The sequence below is a fragment of the Puntigrus tetrazona genome, chromosome 3 (genome assembly GCF_018831695.1).
Source record: "Puntigrus tetrazona isolate hp1 chromosome 3, ASM1883169v1, whole genome shotgun sequence".
Classification (NCBI taxonomy): domain Eukaryota; kingdom Metazoa; phylum Chordata; class Actinopteri; order Cypriniformes; family Cyprinidae; genus Puntigrus; species Puntigrus tetrazona.
The window spans coordinates 3,686,572-3,711,189 of NC_056701.1; the positions used below are offsets into that span (position 1 = coordinate 3,686,572).

The following is a 24,618-nucleotide window of genomic DNA, read 5'->3' on the forward strand; positions in this document are numbered from 1 at the left end:
CTCGCTCAGAGTCACATCTACCTTCACTTATAACACAACAGCTGTAACGCGGCCTATGAGCTCTGGTCTCTTAGTCTTCTTATCATACTTAACTAGAATTACGACCATATAAACCCCTTCTGTCCGGGAAACTCAGCTTTTGTATAGTGATATCATGCAATTAAATAAATTCATTAAAAAGGTATAACAAAAGAAAATATATAAAAAAATAATGAAATGCGATATTAAACAAACTTCGACGACATTACAAAAATTATCTTCAAAAAGAAAACAAATTGAAAACAATTGAAAATGTTTTTTAAAAAAACGAATAAAAAGACAAAAAAACAACAACAACAAAATTAAACTGAAATAAAAACTAAAACAGAAAATAAAAAAAACTAATGCAAAAATATATAAAAATGTATAGACCTGTTTAAAAATATATATAAATATAAAATAAATGTAAAGGTATTTAAAAAATAAAATTGAAATAAAAAAGAAAAAATAAAAAAAAAAAAAAAAAACGGAAAACAAAATTTAGACTCAAATTAAAATAAAAAATAAAAAAATGAAAATACAGACTAATTACAAAAGTATGGATGCAATTAAAAACAAACAAACAAAAACGGAATGAAATAACAAAAGTATAGCTAAATTATTAAAGGTTTAAAATTACAATAAAAAAACTGAAAATATCCCAAATAATTAAAAACATTAATAATAATAATAAATATATATATATATATATATATATATATATATATATATATATATATATATATATATATATATATATATATTTTTTTTTTTTTTTTTTTTAATAGCATTGAAAAAATAAAATACGCTTACTAAAATATAAAATAATAATAATAATAATAAAAAGTCAATTATAGTCAAATTTAATTCAGAATATTAAGTAAAAAGGATATTTAGATATTTAGAAAAAAAGAATGTTGACAATTTGCAGAAAAGTGTTCAAATTAAATCAAAATTTAAATATTAATAAAAAAAAGAATAAAATAGTGGTGCCAGTGCAAATTATGAACAATTGTTCAACACAGTTTATTGTCCAACAGGCAAAAAGTCTGATCACTTTGAAATGTAGCAGCACAACTTTCCTCAACAAGTTTGTCGCACAAAACTAAAAGCCGAGGGGTTTGTTACAGTCACTGACGGGAAGTATGAGCGATAGCTTCTGCAAACAGCACTAATTGTGTTTGTTGAAGGTCTGCTGTATAATTAAAGCTCTAATTAGCGCAGGTCAGAGGAATAATCCCAGGGTTTGAACAAAGAGGGATTTCTGCTGGTTCAGAGTCAAACGCTGTTGTTGAATTATACGCTACAGCACTTAAGAGGATCACCATGGTAACAGCCAGGAGAAACCCGCAACAACAGTCATTAATAACCCAGAGATACTGTACTGGGAAAAAACGCAGAGAAACCAACCACCAGCAAACTTACTTCTGCTGCTGCAGGAGGTGAAATGAATCAGAAAGTTAATTTATATGAAGCACAGGGGAGCATGTTAAAGCAGCACCGCCGCTTTCCAAACACCCTGCGAGCGCCGTGATTACAGCGTCACGTACTGTATCCCTCACACACACACACACACACACACGGCAAAACATCGCAGCATGTCTTTTGAAATAAAATGTACAATTTGAAACAAGCTGAATACTTAAAAACAGCAAAAATGTCCTAAAATCAAGCACAAGTAAAATTAAATACTGCTGTCAAACAATAAAAGTTATTGTTTGCATAATATATGTGTGTGTGTGTTGTGTATATTTATTATGTATATACATAAATACACTCATGAATGCATGTATTTGAGAAAAATATGAATTTAAATATTAAGCGTATTTATATATAATTGAAAATATGATATATATATATACACACACACACACGCACATGTAAATATATATTGTAAGTGTGTGTTAATATATACATAATAAATATATAATATAAAATCACAGAAATGATTTATAGCAATTATTTGTTTGACAGCGATAAAAATAAAATAAAGTCAAATTAAATTAAATTAAAGAATAAATAAAAGCAAGCAAACTAGTAACTAAAATCACAGAAAATATGAAAAAAAGGTCTAAACGCTAGAAAGAAAACTTAAATATTGTGCTAAAAATGCTTGGGAAGTTCTCAATAAGTAAAGCAATTTTATTATTATTATTATTATTATAATTTTAAATAAACGCTAATTGAAATCAGATGTCATTTTGGTTGTATAAGCACCTTATAAAACCAGTTTGCTTGCTTTTAGGACATTTCTGGGCCCCGAGTCTTTGTGTCAGTGAAGGGTCACCTGTGAGCAGGAGGAGCGTGTGTGTGGGGTGGAAGCACCATACATACTGTAGGACAGAGGAACGTCCAGGTCGCCCTGCCAGGACAGCTGGCCCAGATCATCTACAGAGTGCTGCGCTGCAGAAACACACACACACACACACACACACACACACACGCGCACATTCATTGAACTGCATCTCACGCAGCTGACAAACCAACATCAAACAGCCCCGAACATTTACATAAACCATTTCAGCATGCGTTCGGCATCAAAACTTATGCCCTCATGTCACTGACCGGAGTTTAGTCGACACAAAAAAAATCTTTCTCTCTCTTTTTATTACTGTATTTTTGATCAAATAAATGCAGTCTTGCCAAGTCCTTTTTTTAAAAGCAGTGAAACTGTGCCAACCACAGCATTTTGGACAATTTATATTAATCATAAAGCAAATGCAAAAAAAAAAAAATCGATTTAGATGCATCCGATGCACTAAAATGAACAACCGAAACAAACAAAAATAAATAAAAACGGATTTCATCTATGAATCAGAAACTCAACAAAATGACAAAAATGACTAAAATAAAATTCAACCAGAAAAAATGTAAAATGCACCTGAAACCAATATGTACATTTCAATAAAACCTAAAAAAAAAAAAATCGAACGAAATTGATGTGTGTCCATTTACTATAATGCAATTAAAACGAAACAACGAATAGATGTTTGGTGACCGCTAAACAATAACAGGAGCGGTTTCAGAAGCAGAGCGGGTTTCGTTACGTTACAAATCCGTTTGAGGAGCGGATCGAGCGGGGCAGCCTCCGTCGCCTCTGGAGGGAATCTCTGAAGAAATTCAATCAGGTGGAATTAAACAGGGTGGAGATTAAGGCCAATTTGCATGAACCGCGGGGCTTCCGAGCCAAGTTGAATAAGCAAAAAAATACTTAAGCAACTTATTAAACCCTTTCACCTTGAAGAAGCGCGGCGCGTGGGGTATTAACTTCATCCTCTTTTACAGTCGAACCCCGAACCTGCCGGCGGCGTCTGGCAATTAGCTCGATCGAAGTCGATTCGGCACGCTGGCGTCCTTGATCGGAAACAATGACGCGATGGCGTCGGCGATATCCCTCGGCCGGTCATTAATCTAAGCGTTATTGCCGGTGAATGTGGATTATGTTGTGGTGGTGTTAACAATCGGCCCGTGGCGCGCTGATTCACTCAGGAGAGACAATGAGGAGCAAAGACGCTTGGCAGCTGCTTTCTTTCTGACAGGCTTCCTCTGTCTGTTAATTAGCTTCGGGGAAACGTCATTACCGCGCTGCCAACAGCTCAGCCTCCCTCCAGGACATGCTACGGCAGACCAAACGCCGCTCAAAGGCTTTTAATGGCGCGCTTCTTTGACTTTCGATGCCGTTTACGCACTTTGGTCTGTTTTTGGTAGGTATGGATGACAAATACGGAGAAACGCACGTGAAAACTTCGGACTTGGTGGGCAAGGACCTTGAATATGAATATCACGCATTTAATATGTATTAAGTATTGAAAACTGTGCTTAAATGTCACCAAACAGTGTTGTTTTCATGCAGTAAAAATACTAAAACTACATACATTATATATATATATATATATATATATATATATATATATATATATATATATATATATATATATATATATAATACTAAAACTACATACATATATATATATATATACATATATATATATATATATATATATATATATATATATATATATATATATATATATATATATATATATATATTTTGTTTTAGCTTTATTTTAAGCAAGTTTTTGTATGAAAAACAAAACAAAAACTATAGACACCTAAGCTAAAGCACAATTTAGAAAATTAAATAATTACTAAAATAAATAAGCACTACTTTTTTAGTACTGAAATGACTAACCGAAATAAAAATAAATGGAAGCTAAATAGAAATACTGAACACTTATGAAATTGACTTAACACTAAAATAAAAGTAAAATAAAAAGGAAAATATAAAACTAACAATAACTCGGTATAAAAGGGAAACTACTAAAAGCCAAAGTAACATTTTTAAAAACATTTCTATCTTATTTTCAGCATTTAAAGTAAGCTTTTGTTAAAAAACAAACAAAACTAAACAAAACAAATACTTGGAATTGACCAAAATGTATCATGTTCTTAAAGTACTAAAATGATTAAAATTAAAAATATACATTTGGAAACCTAAAGTAATGGTAAAAGAAAAAAAAATGATTAAAAATAATATAAAAATAATATTTCATATATCTGAATTTCACAAAACAAACTAAGCGGCATCTGAAATGACGCTCATGCTTTTCTGATCCAACTGCACTCGAACTATTTTTAGCAAAATAAGATAATCACGTTAACAATAATCATACATCATAAAAAAAAAAACATGATGAAAATGCTTTGAACCCCTACCAGTCAAAAGTTTAAAACAATTAAGATTTTTGTGTCGTTGCTGAAATCTCTTCTTGCTTATTAAGGCTGCATTTGTTTGATCAAAAATGTAGCTAAATTGTGAAATGTTATTACAACTGAAAGTTTATGCTGCTTAGGAAACACTTCCTCTGTGAATACCTTTCAGATGGCCCCTGCCGAGCGTCACAAACCCGGACGAGATGAAGTTGTGCATGTCCTGACCACTGCGGAAGTTTTCTTTCCCATAATGCCCTGCAAAGACAGACGCAGCAATTAAAAGCAATCCTTGATCATTTTGCCGGCATATCAGACTCAACAGCTTGCTCAGAAGCGATTCCAGAAATCAGAAAACACTTATAATAAATATACGCAATATAAATAAGGCAGACGGGAGAAGATCTGAAGTTTTGTGTATTGCTTTTTAATTTAATTTCCTGTCAGACGTTGTATAACATACTTTACATGTCAAGAAAGCTCAATAGAAAGACGTGAGGTGTGTGCAAAATATATATGAACAAACACCTTTGCAAAAACCCATTAGTGTAAGGAAGTGCTGATGACATTTTGAGAAATCATCCTTTATATGTAACTGAAATCAACAGATCGAAATAGATAAAAGCGTAACAAATCTGTATTTTGGACGTTTTATTTCCGCTAGCCTTAGAATCATTAAACATAAACAAGAATAAAACAATCCACCAATATTATATATATCTTCTCCTCACTAAGGATGCATTTATCTGAACAAAAGTGCAGTAAAACATTTTGAAATATTATTACCGTTTAAAAGACCAAGTTTCTATCTGAATATATTGAAAAATGTCCACTTTATAGCAGCCGTTTGAGTTTAAGTGTACATACTCGATATCGGACGTGTACTTTCTATTAGCCGATAGCAGGTCGAGTTACAGAAGCAACATTTCCAAACTGACCGGTGCATAAATAACCAATGCTCTTGCCTTAACTACCCCACATCCATCAGGCCGGGGCTTTGATTTCAGGCGGTTACTGAGAAGTCCTCTCCGCCGGCGAGCGATAAAAGGCGCTCAGAGACGGAGGTCAAGACAAGGTGCTCCATTAAGTATTAATGGGGCAGAGGTTCTGCTCATGGACTCCAGAGGTTTTAGAGGTCACTACAACACACTCTCCACACACACACACACACACACACACACACTCTCATCTCTGCTGGGTTAGAGGACACCGGGAAACTTCCTCTGGCCGTCTAATTGGACAGTAATGGCGTCCCTGACCAGAGCTGCTGACCTCGAGGTCATGACTCTCTTCATCCGCGGTTCATTTTCGTCAGCTATTTTTAACTTAAGTCAGTCCTGTGTCAAATGCCCTTTTTAGTTTGTTTTTTTATCATGTTGTTTAGTCTAGTTTCAATCAACGAAAACTTTATTTCTCAAAATTATACATTCAATGATTGTTGCAGTTTGTTGAATTTATTCTTATATTGCATTTGAAGTATTGCACTTTCACTAATAAGCATAATCAAATATAATGTGGACTCATACTGTGCTTTGATTGGCTGGTTTGACCTCTTCATATCAACCCGCTATATATATATATATATATATATATATATATATATATATATATATATATACAGATAAAGCCTATAAATACTACTGTATCATATTTGCTGTGAACTTTTCATAACTGATTTTTATAAAGTAAATATTAGAATAGTTTTTTGTAATATTTCAACATGGACGCTTACCAGACTGAAGCAGCTTCGCATTTACTTTACTCTCCCATTTTTTTTTTTTTTTTTTTTTTTTTTTAAATCACATTGAAACGTGGATATCAAATATGATAAATCAGGCTTTTTCGGGGAAGGTTTGTTTACTAATCTCTCAGTCATCATTTAACCGCATGGCATTTTGTGTTTTGAAGCTACAGAGCTTTGATCGTAAGCGTTTATCATCATCCTAAGACCTATTATTAGGAGATACAGAGTGGCAAATGATATTTATAGAATTTTATGTAGCAGTCTGTTTTTGTTATGATGCTTGCATTGATTTACATCGTAAGCAATAAGCATTTCATTGTATGTTTTTGGCCAGAAAACTATCACCATCTGCATTTTTCCCCACTTTGAGCTGATTATTCCTTCATATCGTCTCATATGAGCCATAAAAGCCTATAGGTCGAGCTTTACAGGGCCAATGTCACGATGCTTTCCAGCTGAACGGATGAACAACTGATTCAAACGAACCGCTCGAATGAACCAATTCACTAAAACGAACTTTTCAGCGCTTTTTTACTGGATTCAAAGCAAAACCTGAAGAGACGCGCACACAAAGAGAGACGCACGGACATGTTATTGCTCCATAAATCAATTGCATGCTGTGTAATTGTGTTGAGACGTTTCTTGGTGAAGTTTTGAGGTGGAACAGAGATTACGGTCAATACTAACAGCAAATAAAAGAGAGAAATATACAGACTGGGGGAGATTCAGTCTCAAGGGGTGTCAAAATGCCCTATTTTCAGGCGCTCTCTCATTTTGAGCCCTACGTTCCCATTTTGTGTTATTTTTGCCATTAAAAAATATGCAATTTTTTTTTATATTGCAGTCAAATATACTTCATGAAACATGGGCGCATTTGTTTAATGTAACAATGTTCGTATCTATAAAAAAATGGTAAGACTTTACAATAAAATGTCATTTGTTAAAATTAGTGACATGAACAAACAGTGAACAAACAATTCGTTTATTACGCTATTTATTTATCTTTGTTAACATTAATGAAAACACAGCGGCTCATCGTTAGTTCATATTAGTTAGCAGATGCTGAAATTAATATTAAGTACGATTAATGCACGTCGTAGAAGTATTGTTAATTCTTAGTTCATGTTAACTAATGTTGTTAACTAAATGTAACTAATGAACTGAAATGAAATGAAGTGGTGCCAAAAAAATGGATACAAATACACTGATCGCAAGATCTTGACTGAGACTTTGGTTCAAGCATGCGAGATATTTCATTCAGATAGAAGAACCACGGGTCAGTGTGGACAATTCATTCCCGAGTGTGCCTTTCTATAGGAAATCAAAGACACGGGTGTCGAGTCGAAGTAGAGATCAGATTGCATTAGGAAAACCATAATGAGAAAAGCAGATGGGAGCGTTTGCCATTTTCATTCATCTTTCTCTGTCTTTATATTTTCCCCGCAGTGGCCGATCCGTCCATCAGATCAGATTTTGGTACGTCGCTGCATGATGAGAGTTAATATTTAACGACTGTCTTTTATTAAAACGAGACCTCGCTGAACCGTATTGTCTAATCAAGCCGAGTAAAAGTGAACAGACGTGCATGCTAATGTTTAATCGGAGAGATCTGCTTTATTTCAGCTCCCGATGTGCATTAAATCTTCATGTCCTGGCGTAAAGAGCCTGCAGCGAGGTGAAAGAGGCCACATCCCACCATCTCACCATCTAATTTTCTAATCGGGTTTTCCTTTGATAAAGTCAGCACCAAAACGGTCATATTTTAGTATTTTGCGGGTGCTTTCCACTATATGACATAATATAGTCTTCACCCCAAAATGAAAAATTGCTGAATATTTATTCACCCTTAGGCCATGCAAGAGTTTTTTGGGGGTTTTTTTTCTACCAGATTTGGGAAAATGTAGCATTACGTCCCTTGCTCACCAGTGGGTGCTCTGCAGTGAATGGGTGCCGTCAGAAACAGCCGATAAAAACATCAATAATCCACACCGCTCCAGTCCGTCAGTTAATGTTGTGAAGAGAAAAGCTGTGTTTTCAAGAAACAAATCCATCATTAAGATTTTAGCTCCATATATGAGCTCCAAATCAAAACTCACCCATTTTATATTTGAGCTACAGCACTCAACAGTAAGTGTCACTTGTGCAGATTTCTCTCCTGATTCACACGAGACAATGTTTTCACCAGAGAAAGCAATACTCTCACGGACTATTATGGATACACAAGTCTCACCGATGGATTTGATTCTTAAAGCTTTAGACGTTAACTGATGGACTGGAGGGATGTGGATTAATGTGATGTTTTTATCAGCTGTTTGGACCCATTCGCTGGAGAGCATCCGTCGCCGAACAAGCGATGTAATGCTACATTTCCCCAAATCTGATGAAGAAACAAACTCATCTAAATGACCCGAGGTGAAAAAAAAAAAAAAATGCAAACGGCCTCCGCTGGGATGGGCTAACATAACATGATCTCTGAAAGCAACACATCATTAAACTCCTTCTTCCCCACGTGAAAGCGCACCATCCCGTAACTCAACACTTGTAGAGTAACCGCAACCATATATTCAATTTCGTTCAGTGATTCCTGGAATCAAGTCAGTCGCAAAACACTGTTTTAAATAAGCATGTAACGCGCTCACAACAGGAATAATTATACGCTGTAAATCAGTGAATACGAGAGGCCTCAGACCATATCATGAGAGACTCGGAAGGAAAAAGGAAATCTAACACAGCATGGCTTTCCACCATTAAAAAGCAATTTAGACTCAGCTAGGGGTCAGGAAGGAGCTACGAATGCAAAAGCCTAATTCAATTTATACACAGTGGCATTAATAATAACATTTCACCTTAGCCGAGCGCCAAAAACACATGCGGTATGATTTCGTAATGGCTTGAAAAATGATTTTTGTTTGTTTGTTTTTTTTATATTTGAGTGGATGTCGGTGCAATTCGTTCATAAAAGTATTTTAATGTGCCTGACTAAAATGAATACATTGGTTCTATATATTTTTTATATACAACGGCACTAACCCAAACTATAACAGGCAGAGGAGCCGGGGTCACGGAGGTCAACCAGACGGGAGTGAAGGACAAGCAGAGGAATGAAAGCAAATCTCAGCATGGGGAATCAATAAGAGAGCCCAAAGAGATTGAATTTCTTTCAGCCAATTAATCAGATGAACCAACATTCAAATTTCTTTCAGTTTGAAGGCTTTTTATAAACAGTGTGCCCTATTTAAAGGCATTTAATCAATCAAAACAGACGTTTTATGGATCACAGGAGCACTTTGTCACCGGCTCTCAGGAGACGAGAGAAGATCAAACGCAGCAGCATTCCTCTGATGCAATCTCGCTCTTTCTCTCGCTCTCACACACACGCACGCGCACACACACACACACGCACACACACACACACATGCACACACACACGCACACGCACACGCACACACACACGCACACACGTATAGAGTAAAATGGAAAAGATGACCCCTTACGGAGAGAACTTTTGAAATTTTAGGAAAAACATAGTTTGGCATGTCCATAAATAAACAGAAACATTTCTTTGTAAAACTCATCAACCTCACTACTGAGTAAAAGAATATATTGAACTTTAATGTATAATTATAATATTTGTATAATATATATATATATAATACATATACTGTTTTGACATATACTGATATATATATATATATATATATATATATATATATATATATATATATATATATATATATATATATATAGTATATGTATATATATACTCTTCATTAATAATACCTAACACTATTATAAATCTTTTTTATATTTCTTTCTTTTTTTAAAAACTATATTTCAAAAGAAGCATGCTTTCGTTGCTAACTACAATTGGAAAAAATATATATAAAAACCGTTATTGCGATTGCAGAAATGAAAAGGGTTCCCATCTCATTTACTCTAAGTTCTTTATTCAGTATAATACATCATTTAGTTTAAGACTCCATATATTGACTGAGACATGAAAATATAACGGCAAGTAAGAATGACCCAGATTCAGGCAGCATCTGACATTACAGCCATTAAAGAGTTTGTTCATAAGTCATTCACTGCTGCCTTTTTTCTTGTTTGTTGAATTAAATTACAGGACAAACTTTGAAAACGCCGCTCTAAAGGTCTGAGTCGTGAATGCCGCAGCGAGCGAGTGAACGTTAAACTAGCGCCTCGCTCAGACAAACGCTAACGTTCAGTGCCAATCCCACCAGCCGACCTCATTCAGATACAGCTGCGCGTAGTTTATTCACAAGCGTTTTGAATATTGATGTACAACAAGCCAAAGCACTGATTAGCTCAAACACAAACGAGACAGTGCGTCTGCATTAAAGCTAACGCTAAACTGGAGCCGGTGAAAGCGTGTTGACAGTGTTTTGATGGCTGTTTGACTGCGTGAATGGGGAAAACATTCACTTCTGAGCTCTGATATTAGCTTGTGCGGCGAACGGCGTGATGCTGAGCTTTTAAATATGAACCAACTCGCTCGAGAAGTGCTGTGGGAGAGAGCTGGAGGGAGACGTTTGGGTGACGGCAGATGTTTCCTTAAACATACCAATGCAAATAAACTCCTGAGCGTATGCACGCACACACACACACACACACACACACATGCACGCACATACAACTTTACATTTGCATTCATGCATTTATGCATCTGGCAGATGCTCTTAATCAAAGCTGATTTCAGTTATATATTTTAACATTTCATGCTGTTCCTGGGAATCAAACCCACTAGTGGTGCAAGCACAATGATGTTTCGTGAATGTGAGTGTTTGTCTGAGCGAGACGCTGGTTTAATATTTACTCACTCGCTGCATCATTCACGACGATCAAAGACTGTCTCATCAATTCATAAAGACAAAGATAAAAAGGCAGCAATAAATGAACAATATATGATATATATACACTCACGTGCCATATGCCATAAAAATGTGTGCAGCAGCATTTACTGTAAACCAAGGCACTTACTGTAGAAACACAAGCGCTGCATCCCAATAATACATTTACATTTACATTTACATTTAGTCATTTTGCAGACGCTTTTATCCAAAGCGACTTACAATTGAGAGTACAACAGCGATTCATTTTTTTAGAGAGACAAACAGACAGTGTAAGTGCTTATAACACCCAGTCACAGGGAGTGTTCAAATTAGTACATGCCAGAAGGGAAGGAATAAACAAGGGGGATAAGAAGAGAGACAGAGACAGTGAGAGTGAGAGTATTTTTTTTTTTTTTTTTTTTTTTTTTTTTTTTTTATGATGAGGTCAGGTATTGCTGAAAGATGTGAGTTTTCAGCAGTTTCTTAAAGATTGAGAATAATCCCACTATATCATACTATACACTGTGCGAAAAACCAGTAGTATTCATAGTATTCGAGAAAAAAAGTGAGAAATACCAAGATCACCTACTACATCTGGTGAGATTCTGTAGTGTGAAGCTATTTTACTATCCCACGAGGCCATGGGAGAGGATTTATGAATGGCGCTGGTAGGTTGCATAGCTGTAACAACAGGGCTGACATACAGTAGTGCATCTACATTTCATTCAAACCCTTATTCATACTGTATTAACTTACTTACTTTTTCATGGTCATAAAGTATGTTTCAAAGCAAACGTAACATCTGCAAGTTATTTTGTATCAAAATCTGTAACTTGAATTTGAATTTAAAAATTTGCCAAAAGTCACGCTGCCATTCAGGCAAAAAAAATAAGAAGCGGTCCGCAGTCCGACTGAAATAGTTGTCTTTTAAGGGTGTTCACACTTGGGTTCAATTTTCAACAAAGATTCGAACCAAATTGAGCAAAAACTAGATTAAAGATTAAATGAACACGGTGCTGGGCTTCACTCTGAAACTGCACCAAACCACAGTAAATCACCAATTTAACAATTTCAATTTCGTTCATAACTACATTTTGTTGTTTAATTACTAGCCTTTTACCAGCTCACCGACTCTATTTCCCTAATTTGCAACCAAAACGCAAATTCTGATTTCCGATGTCCATTGACATAATGACCACCCCCATCTTTTTAAGATTAAACCTTAATGTTTAAACCCGTTGCTATGGTAACTTGCGTAAAAATTTGTTCCATATTCATGAGTAAAAACTATTTGTGTTCCATTTACATGGTAACATGCACAAGCCCTTTCAAAACAGTTTAATACCACGGTGCATTTTAGTTAGTGTGTGAAACATGGCATTTTCTTCAATAACGCAGAGCGGCGCCACCTACCGTGGTTGTTTTTGTTGTGCACCGGTGTGTAGTGGTTCTTGGACGTCCGTACAGGTGTGTTTTCTTTGGGCGAGGTGTCTATAGCCGCAATGTTTTCATGCTCATACTGTGATATGGGAATGGGCCCCTGCTGTCTCAAAATGTCCGCCAGTGCTCTGCGGAAAAAAAGAGAAAAAGTCAAAGATCATTCACTGCTCTCCAAAAAGACAAAAAAAAGCACCATCCAAATCCGGCTCAGCTTTGAAATAAATCCTTGTTTAGTGTTTCATCCCGTTTATAGATACAAACACACCGGTCCCAAGCGGTTTAGCCAATTTGCCCCGTTTAGGCGATTGTTTCTGTTGTTTTCCCATTTGTGGAGGTTCTTGCCTCTTGCAACCAGCAATCCTTTTCTCTCTTTCGCACACGTACACAACTTTAATTGCGCTTTGTGTTATAATGAACAGTGGAGGTTTAGTCTCTCAGGTTTTCGGGACCTCAGGCCTCCGAGCTCTACAGCAGCAAACAAAAGCCATTAATCAATGTTTCTTCGCAATATGGCGTTAGAGCAACACACCCCACCCACACCAACCTAATGGGATTCAAATTCTATTAATGTTTTTGCTCTTTGGCCCGAAGGACACGCTTTCTGACTCAAGACCCAACTGCCTCATGGATTTTCCGAGCAGCGGCAATCTGAGATTCTGCCGGTTGGAGTTAATGGTGTTTTCTCACTAATGCAGTTTTCAGAGCATGTGCAGTTATATGGGGTTTCATCTTGAGGGCAAACTTTTTTCATTAAAGATGAACTTTGTACCTTTGGGATAGCGTTGGCTTAGTGCTTAAATTTTTTTTTTATTGAAGACCAAAAAACTTGGTGGGGAAAAGGGTGAATAAGTAAATGTGTGAATGAGGTCTGAAAGCAGTAAAATGTTCATAATTTTAATGGGCTATAGTGCATAAAATTGTATAGTTCCTTGTAATTTTACAGCAAAATACTGTTAAATTAGCAGCTATTTTAATTGAAAATAAGTCATCAGTTAAAACTAGTTCATTTACACTCAACAACCACACAATTGGCATTGCCAAAATGGGACCAATTGGGAAAGTCGGTGTGAAATCAAAATTGACTATTGACTTCAGAGCTGCTTGAAAAAATGTTAAAGGAACGTTCTGCTTTTTTTTTTGGAAATAGGCTCATTCTCCAACTCCCCCAGAGTTAATAAGTTGAGTTTTACTGTTTTTGAATCAATTAAGCCGAACTCTGTGTCTGGCAATAGCCCTTTTAGCATAGCTTAGCATGAATCATTGAATCCAATTAGACCAATTAATAGCATTGCTTTAAAAATGACCAAAGATCTTTGATATTGTTCCTATTTAAAACTTTACCCTTCTGTACTTATATTGTGTACTAAGAAAGATGGGAAATGAAAAGTTGTGATTTTCAAAAACAGTAAAAATAAACTTATTAACTTGTTGGAGAATGAGCCTATTTCCAAAAACAAGTGGAGTGTTCCTTTAACAGTAAAATAGTGTAAAGTGAAAACTATAATAAATCTGTGTGCGCATGCTTTATTAAAGAGGCCCCAGGTTTGATAAAGTTTTACAGGGGTGTGCGAGAGAAATTTGTGTTTCAAAGACGTACATTGAGATTTTAATCTGGTGCAAATCTGACAAGTGTCTAATTGGATTCAACGATTCAATGTACAGTAAAATTCAGTACATTAACTATAAAGCAGTGTAATACAGCTAATACATGTAATACATCTATTATTAGTTCACTTATTTGTGTTTATCTATTCTTTTATTGTATGTCAGTATAGTTTGCATTCACGTTTATTTCACTTTAAGTTGTAGTTATTTTAGTACATTAATTGGTAACAAGCAGAAATGTTATTCTATTTTTAGTTGTTTCAAGTACTGATTTGTTGGTTTTAATTTTAGGTTCAGTTTTAGTTAACTATAAAAACTCTAAAAAAAAGACTTGGAGTTTAGTACACAACTCATTTAAACAGTTTTGATGTATATTAGAATTCAAAAACATGAATAAACATTTTCAAGCAAAGACCAACAATAGAAAGTGTATCACTGGGAAACCCATAAGGTCAGGGTGCTCTCTGGTCTAAGGTTGGTAAAAGTCAAAGTTGACCCTGGCACTCTTTCAGAACTTATTAGAACAGTTTTTTTGTTAGTTTGTTTGTTTTTTTTGGGGATGTAGCCATCAAAGGCTTTTTAATCAGAATGAGCGCCATGGTCATCCTAAAGATTCCTTTGATGAGTAAACATTTATTCAGAAGCAGAAAAAAAGGTTGAACCAGGTTGAAGCGTCACTTCTTAAAGCGGCGCGCGTCAATGCGGTGGGATCCAGCAGACCTGGAGGCCATCTCTCCTCACATGAGGAGCCTGAAATGGCGTCTTAACTGTGTCAATGTCAGCGTATTTGCTCTGCCTCGCGGTCCACATCTCTGAGCGCGCCACAGAGACAGATAGAAAGAAAGAGAGAGAGAGAGAGTGTGACTTTGGAAGGAAGTATAATTAGTCTTTCCCTTCCAGGAGAAGGCCTTTTTTAACAGAAGTTCTCCTCACGTGGGGGCGACCTGGTTTCACTGCCCCAGTTGGCTGTAAGGCTCTAAGCGCAGCTCTACCGATGCACCTTCTTCAGCTCAAACACCGCAGGACCAGGGCCGGGCTACATTAAACTACTTGAGTGGGCTCTTTTACTGTAGTTTTTATATCTCACGTTCACTGTTTTAGAGGTTTTGAACAGTGTAACTTTATGCGTCCCATCACAGGCAAGAATAAAACGATGTTCCGGGTTCAATCACTAGTTAATAAACACATAAAAATCATTTTAGACACATCCTTCACAGTTAAAAACAATCAATAAAATAAAAATTACGAATAGTTACAGTAATCTAACAACAGTGAAAGTACTGTTTACTGTTACATTTGTTAATGTTGTTTTTTTCTGTAAATAAAAAATACTGTAAGAATGCTACAGTAAAAATATGTTTTACAAAAGTATATTTTTGTCACTAAATAATCATGATAAATGCTTGTAAATAATATAAAACAACTTTTTTGCATTTTAAGTGCCTTATTTAAATTTATTAAACTTAAAATAACTTTAAATTAAGCTAAATAAATGTTATATTATTTTATTAACTTGATCTTTTTGTTGTTATTCATTATAGCTACAAATAACAAATGATGTCAATAATAATTGTAATAATAAAAGTGATAACAATAATAATAAATCATATGTCACACACACACTCGACTCAAATAGATGGATAAAGGAATAAAATAAATGCACTATGCATGTGTAAACACTACATACACAACCTTCTCTGTCTCTGCAGATCCTCATCAAAAGTCATTCAGTTGTCTGATGTTAATATATGCGAGTAACAGTAATCTGGGCCTAAGTGCTATCCTGTTCGCTCTAAAGACACATCTAAACATCAGTGTGAGTTAATTACATCCTCACAAACACCCTGATGCAGCCTCTGGGGACAGACGAGCACCGATTCCCAACAAATCAAGGCCAATTTCCCTCATTCCAGCACCTGAATTGGGTTGAATGATGAAACATATGGCGGCTTTAGAGACCTGGTGTCACTACAGCTCAAATCAGACACACTGTCTCACTCATTCAAACTCATTACATGTTTAAAATGCATGTACAGTGATCAGCGATTCGAGCGACGATGCATTCATATTAGAAAACAATTTAGTTTGTCGACAGACCTGCCGACGACTAGGGATTTTATCACACGAGGATGATGTGATCTGACGAGACTGATTATGTCACCACCATGAAACAAATAGACAACATTAACATCAGATGAACTTATATTTTACATCACTGTAAAAAAGAGAAACTAGTTAAAAGAGATACAGGCTGTTTGATGAATCAACAAATATGCCTGTGTTTAAGATGAAGAGAAAAACTCTTGGAGCAAGCAGTCCTAAAAATAAATTAAGTGAAATCTCATTTCTTAGCTCATAATTCATTTCAGAACTAGAACTGAATTATGTTTTGCATATATAAAAGTTAAGTTTGCTCCTGGGAGCTGAAAATATACTTTCATTATTATTTTCAAGACAATTAAGCACATATTCCTTAAATATAAATCGGCCTGTTTGGACAATATAATTTCCGTTTCAAAGAAAATAAATTACTGTGACATTAAACAAATTACAATATATTAATTTCAGTTATACTCATTAATGTTATTTTTGAAAAGACAAGAACGGTATGGGAATTTTACTTAATTCTAATAAAAATGTAGATTAGAAAAGGTACTCACAAAAACAAACAAACAAATAAATGACATTGTTTTATTTGAATAAAATACATATATAAGATTTAGGGGTGATAGTGACGTTGGAAAATGTATCTAAATAAAGCTTTAAAGACGTAACACAAAGCAGTCTGGTTCTTTGTCAAAATGAACCGTTATTTCTCTCTCACTCGTTCAAACTCATGGTTGCATGTTGAGAATGCAAGTAAAATGACTAATGATAATGCATATGAGGGAAAAAAAATGACTTTGCCAGACGTGCACTGGCAAAAAAAAACATTTACCTGATTTCAAAGAGCTCAGGCGTTTAAAGCGGCAGACAAGAAAACGGCAGGAACCTCGCGAACAATGTCCGAGGGGATTGATAAAAGGGTTCATCTAGAGACACAAGCAAAAATCCGAGTCCGAGACGGCAAGCAATGGGTTAATCCGAGGTACACAGAAGGTAAACAGGCTAGATGAACTAAACAGAAAAAACACGGAAGGGCTCCGTACTAAAGCTATCACTAAAACAGCAATAGTAAGACTCTGTAACTAGAGAAGAACTGAGTTAAACACTGTGTGTGATGTTGTTCAGGTGAGCGTGTGATTGGTGGCAGCTGTGTGAGTGCAATCAGTGTAGGGGTTGATGGGAAATGTAGTCCAGTGGTAAGACTCTGTAACTAGTAGTAACTCTAGTACTAGTAGTAACTAGTAAGACTCTGTAACTAGAGAAGAACTGAGTTAAACACTGTGTGTGATGTTGTTCAGGTGAGCGTGTGATTGGTGGCAGCTGTGTGAGTGCAATCAGTGTAGGGGTTGATGGGAAATGTAGTCCAAGGTCAAGTGCAACGGTCTGTCTGGTGTGAGCATGACGTCAGCATTCGTCAGGGTGGATGTCGATACAGTTACTGTTATAGTAGTTGGTGTGAACGGGCTCAAACGTTTCGGAAGAACGTGCTAGCGTCGATGCTTGCTGATGTTCATTAGCACCGGTTCGAATGCGTTTCAAACGAGTTTCTTTCCAAAGCAGTGAAACGGAGCACTGCGGTGACAGAGCGGCCCGTCTGGGTAAAAAGTCCTGGTTTTACGTCAGCGTGCGCTCGGATTGCATCGGCGCGTGTTCCCGAGGAGACTGATCGATACGAGGCGCTCGGATCACCCGCGGAGGCTTTCAGACGTGGCCTCTCTGTTCCGCTGAAGGTCACCGGACAATCTGCATGAGCTGAACACAGCTCTTCTAACCTCCTCCACCTCTCAGACCTCGCGTGGCCCGGGGAGCCGTGAAATGTACTGTTATTCAAACCGCAGCTTTAAGTCACCGAGCTAATCTCGTGTTCCGCTCAAACTGCTGGTGTACGGCTGTCAGGTTATAAAGTGCAAAGCTTTAGCGTCACCGGCAAAGCGGCCACGGGCAGTCTGATTGGCCGGATTGAAAACTCCCAGAGCGCTTTTCAGCGGACACAATAGGCATTCTGTTCTCTCGCGGCTGTGTTTGAGTTTGCCCGTGACAGTGATGCGGAGGGTTTAAAAACGCTCCCCGGGTCAGAAATGAATCATTATATGCTTACAGAGCTCGGGAAGTCACTTGGTGCTAAAAATGCAGGATGTGAAAAGCAACTTAAATCTTTTCAACAACTGCTGAAGCGGATGAAGAGGATTCGGTTTGGCCTCCTAGCGCCGTTGGAGAACTGGACAGATTTCAGATTGAATCTTTAAAAAGTTAGCTTCGACTGGGTAATAGTAACTTAAACAAATGCAGGTCATTTACAAAATCAGAAAAAATTATTTTTTTTCACATTGACCTGAATACAGCACGCTGATTTGCTAAAATAGATTTATATATCGGCTTGACTCACGATGTATTGAAAGCGGACAATACCTGCTTCTCTGACAAAACGTGTTTAGGGTTCACATCGATCAGTTTAAAAATGTAATTTTTTAAAGGTGGCATTCATCTTTTGGAAAATGAACCCTCTCTATATATGCATGTGTGTGTGTGTGTGTGTCTAAATGTATATATATTTAAATTATTTTATTTTGAGCTAAAGAGGAATTATCCTTAAAAATGATAGACCAGCACACAATCTAAAACAAATTGATTTTTGTACTTTTTAGGATTAGGATTTGACACGGTCACTTATGACTTCTTGTATCCTTGTATACTTAGCACGGGTTTTGTGTTTCTTTTTGGAACAGGTCGATCGTAGGCCTCATCGACTTGAGCTTATGCAACTCAGTTTGGGATTGGACATTTTTCACAAATAATGCTTTATTCACGCCGAAACCAAGGTGCATACGCTCAGATCAACGGAGCCTATGATCTGAGTCAGCAAAAAGATCTTTGACCATAATGCTTTGAAAAACGCAAACTCGCAAATCACACACATCAAGCCTCATCCACGAAACATGAAGAGCAGAAAACATTTCTGTGTAAATCATTTGTAAACTGTTTGTTCTGCTCACTATTTCATGTCTTACCGATACTTTATACTTCACAGTAGTATTTTCTTCCAAATAAATGTAAACAGTAGTTTATACCTGTATGATATAATAATTCATAATCATAATTTATATATAAAACCACACACACACACACTCATTTCATCACATGCATCACAATTATCGCATATATTTATACACATATATCATTGCATATTCATGCCACTAGCACTCATTAGGTATGAACTTTCATTAATTAATTAGTATTTTTTTTTTGCCAGGTCATGTTCTTTCTGCCTTATTTCCTGACTGCTGAATTTCTCTCAAGGACTTTCGTGATTCTGATGTTTTCTCCCACAGGCTGATCATTCCCTGGCCATTTCAGCAGGTGTCTAAGACAGCACAGCAGCATCAATATTTAAACAAAGAGAGACGACACGCTGAGACACAGCAGGGCTTTCTGGGTAGCTGAGAGTTGGAGACTCATCACACGGGGAAGATGCGATCAGACAAGACTGCAGCTGCTTGCCCAATCACAATTCATGATTATGTCATCAGCACCAGACAATTAGACGGCATTACAATCAAAAGAAACTCATCGTATGTCACATCACTGTGATGGAGAGAAAAGAGCTGGAAGACATACAGGCTTGCTAATGAATTGACAAATATGTTCATGTTTAAGATGAAGAAAGTTGTCCAAAAAGAAAGTAAGCTAATATTATGTTAAAATATTGAAAAATAACTATATATATATATATATATATATATATATATATATATATATATATATATATATATATATATATTTATTTTTTTTTTTTTTTTTTTTTTTTTAAGACAATTATCATCATGATTTATCATCTGAAATTTAAAAATAATATTTGAAAAAAATTAAAAAAATTAAAATTAAGAAAATTACCTTTAAAGTTTAGGTAGCAATGCATGTTACTAATAAAAAAATGTTTTGATATATTTACAGTAGAAAAATGTGCAAAATATCTTCTTGTAAAGAATTCTTGTAATGTTCACTTAATATCCGAATGATTTTTGTCATATAAGAAAAATCTACAATTTTGACCGATTCAGTGTATTTTGGTTATTGCTACAAATGTGCTACTTAAAGAGGCTACTAAGGTTTTGTCACATATGTATATATGCTTAATTAAAATGAACATTACCATATAAAATTTCTGCTATGATGTCAAAATAACTCCAATCAAAAGAATATGGAACTGGAGCCGGAAATGTGCTTAATTACCATAAAAATACAGGGTTTTTTTTCTTTTTATATTATTACTTACATTAAGACTTTTACCCAAATAAGCTTTGAAAAATATAATTATGTAACACAATAGTCGTTGGGCTCTTTGTCGGCACAAATGAGTCAGAAGTTAACATGAGTCCATTATCCATTCGAGCTAATACATTTTTAAAACCCAGCACGAGATAATTAAAATACTTTAGTCGTCACTTCATCATTAATCTCAAGTGTAACTATAGATCATGAGGTCAAACCGCAACCAAGCCTTACTGCACTACTTACAAAAACTCTACCGTCCTTATAATCGATTCATAATGAATCAGCCAGAGAGGCGTGAGACAGATCTTGTTCCTCATTGACCAGAGTCTCATCTCTAGTCATACAGACGTTCTCCTCAGAGAGACCGTATTTCATGCGCCTGTGCTCTTCAAACACGCAAAACACATCAAGAGCCTTCCAGCTCGGAGCGGTTTCACTACACATCTGAGCCCCTGGGTAAACACACTCATAACATATTTAACTGTATTTCGGCGCACCCTCTACACACAGCCTAAATGAAGCAGAGCTGATTCAAAGGGTGGAAATGTTAAAACAAATGTTCTGGAACATTCTGTACCCTCACGGCTCATATGAAACTTCTTCACTGGTGTCTCTGTGAGACAGTGAGCAGCAGGGACGGTTTGTCAGAAACGGGGCGAGTATTGGCGGAGGACAAGACAGATCTAAGATGGGAGCTTAGCCTCGAAACCCTCTGAGAAATGCTCGATATGAGTTCAGGGAAATACATCAACGCTCGGGGCCTCGAAATGTAAAAATCAACCCAATAAGTGCAATCGGTGACTGACTCGTAGTGATCAGAGACTGTCAAGGACCATAAAAGAAGCTCTTGTGGCTTGTGGTCTACATTTCAAGACCTCTGAAGACTTTGTGCGAGGAAAGGCAGGTTTTTTAATAACTTAACTGACTTCAGAAGACTTGAGTCAGAGCCAGTCTGCGTATTTGAGTCGACAGATTTCATCGAAAATATATCTTGGGCCAATTTTAGAAGGCAAATAGTTGTCACTTGTTCGCTCTGTTCAGAACAACTTTAAAATCCGGTCGTGTAGTGTACGATAGCCAGTTTTTCCTCTGTGACCATCTACATAAGTATATCAAAGCAGATTTTTTTAAAAGTCGTGTAGTGTATTCCAGCCCTTCTTTTATGGTGTTTTCTTTGGGCTCATCATCAGCCCTTGGTCACTTCGCTTTGGTTTCCAATGAAGAAATAAAGTTTCGTTGGAATGCCATGAGTAAATAACAACAGATTGCTCATTTTAAGTATGCCGCTCACAAGTGTCAACTGGCTGTACAGAATGTCATTCGATCTTCACAAATCCAATAAGCCTCATTGTGAGCGCCAGCCACACTCTTATCAGTCCGTCTGAGCTTGACTCATATTTGCAACATGGATCAGTCCGATAAGAGAAGAGCAATGTGCCATCTTTAATACTCTCAACAGCTCTGCACAGGAACGACTTTTCCTTGCTGGGTGGCTGGTTGAAAAGTCAGTGTTACGCCATTTGTACTATGAAAATTTGCCATTTTCTTAATTTAATATGCGATAGAGATAAAAACGTGGCATTTTTTTTCCTTTCAAAACAAAAGCAGGCTTTCTCCTTTTTGACACTGACAAACCGAAGCAATATAAATCTGTCTTATTGACAAACTGCGCCATGAAGACCTAGTTCCCTTCTACTACGACGCTTTCCTGTTGACCTCTATCTCCGCACAAGACTAATGAAATCCAGAATCAATCCCTCCTAGACACAGATGAGTCCTAGATTTAATACAGTATGCAATTAACTATTAATATTCCATCTTAACCCAGAACCCAGTGCTTATTTTGTGATCAAGACCGCAGAAGCTTTCACTCACGGTCCAGTTTATGTACTGTACATTTTAAATCAAATGTGTTACAAGGTCTCATTAATTTCTGGTTTCCTCATTCACTTTCGTTCACTAAAAATGACAAAAAACTCTTACTTTACACACAGTTTTGGTGTATAAGAAGTAAAGTTTCTCTAAAATATATTGTGTTTACCTGAATTTCCCCACTTTTATCAGGATAACTTAAAATAGAAAAAAACACCCTTTTTGTATTTTTGACGGCAATATCCTCATGCTTTCCCATTTTGAGAACGCAATTGGCAGTTAATGAGTTAATATACTTTTGGCAAAAACTTTCATCAAAATTTACTAACAGTACAGTTCTCCTAAAGTATATCTTAAAGCAAAGTGGTGCTATGAATTGAATCTATTAATGGTTATCCATATTTTAGCACTGTCAATCTCACATGCTCTAAGTATTTTAAGGTAGAAACACGTTCTTAAAGGGATAGTTCACCCACAAATGAAAATCTGTCATTATTTCCTCACCCTCACACCGTTCCAAGCCTGCATGACTTGTTATCTTCTAAGCAATGCAAAAGAAGATCTTTTGAAGAACACTCGGGACCAAACGAAAATGGGCCCCACTGAAAGTACCACGGAAGAAAGTATGTATAACAGGTTTGGGTAGGGAAGCGAATGATGGCAGAATTTGGGGTGAGCTATCCTTTTAACGTTAAAACTGCACATTTTTGCATAGCACTAACAATGTCACGCCTATACAATCACCGTGATAAAAATGTTTTAACCCAAAGCTTGCATTTCTAAGGTATCTCTCGGGCTTACCTGTGGACATTCATTTCTTGAGGCGGTCTGGTGGCTTTGTCATAGGCCACCTTGGCAGAAATCCCCAGGATGATGATGAGGGTGATGACACCGCAGGTGATGTAGACGGTGGTGTTGGTCTGGTCCAGCGCTGGGTCGTACGTGTCCCCTGTGGGCGCGGGCGAGGGCGGTTGGGTTTTGATCCAGTCGGGCGTGTTGTAGTTGGTACAGACCCTCTGATCCACTCGTTTGGCTTTGACGGGACAGCAGAAGCGCAGGAAGCAGCTCCCGCAGCAGTAGCGGTGGTCCGTGTTGTTGCAGGCGAACTCTTTATCGAACTGACCGCTCACGTCGTAGTAGCCGAAACAGGTGTCATGATCGCCGACAATGGGCGCCTGGACTTGAGCCACTGTCGGAGCAATGGTGCTGTTGACCTCCTTCACTTTGGGGGGTCTCTTTGGAGAAGGTTTGCTCCGCTTGGCCGTGGACGCACTCAGGACGCACAGTGGGTCTAGATAGACCAAAAGAAGCAGGAGATGTCGTATCCCCATGGCTTCAAGCGGTGGTACGCGTTTTTCCTCGTTTTACGAATTCTTCAAACTGCCGCTGACCCGCTTGTCACGCACTCTTGCAGGTCCTCCATTCTCCATTCCCGCGTAGCATCGTTTCGACAGTCCTCCTCCCTAAGACTCTCATTCTTTAAGGCACTAAGTGCTTATAGAGTCAAATCAACAATTACACAACGCCCATCTCACGTCGAGCAGATGAAAAGGTTTTAAAACTCGAAATCTACTTGTTCAAGACCGACTACATTATGTTTGTCTGAAAAACAAAATACGAGAGGGAAAAGCGATGAAACTCTTCTTAGTTAAAGCTACAGTCTGCATGATTTCAGCACCACGGACAGCACACAGTTTCTTCCAGCCAATTTTCGACAGAAACAATCATTCATACTTACTTTAAACGCACACACACACAAAAAAACTACGAATACTGAATCTGTTGGCCTGAATCTGTTGCATAATAGCATCACATAATGCATAAAATATAGATATCTTCACATTCACGTTCTAGAATGAACAAATACATTGACATTCAACTAATTAATGAAACCAATTAAACACATTATATATATAGATATCTTCACATTCACATTTAAGAATGAACAAATGCGTTGAGATTAAACTAATTAATGAAACCAGTTAAACACAAATATAATTC

At 36.7% G+C, this 24,618-nt stretch overlaps 1 protein-coding gene across 3 annotated transcripts in view; it reads right to left on the minus strand.

The window, feature by feature from the left end:
• Positions 1-24,618, minus strand: part of LOC122342169 (protein shisa-6) — a 75,568-nt gene that overhangs the window by 50,625 nt on the left and 325 nt on the right. For all 3 annotated transcript variants that reach the window (XM_043235987.1, XM_043235985.1, XM_043235986.1), the window contains exons 2-5: positions 23,419-24,219; positions 12,736-12,890; positions 4,894-4,986; positions 2,353-2,421 (exon numbers count right to left, since the gene is read on the minus strand). In XM_043235987.1, the coding sequence (XP_043091922.1) occupies positions 2,353-2,421; positions 4,894-4,986; positions 12,736-12,890; positions 23,419-23,948 (847 nt within the window). In that variant the 5' untranslated portion in view covers positions 23,949-24,219. The remainder of the gene's footprint in view (positions 1-2,352; positions 2,422-4,893; positions 4,987-12,735; positions 12,891-23,418; positions 24,220-24,618) is intronic.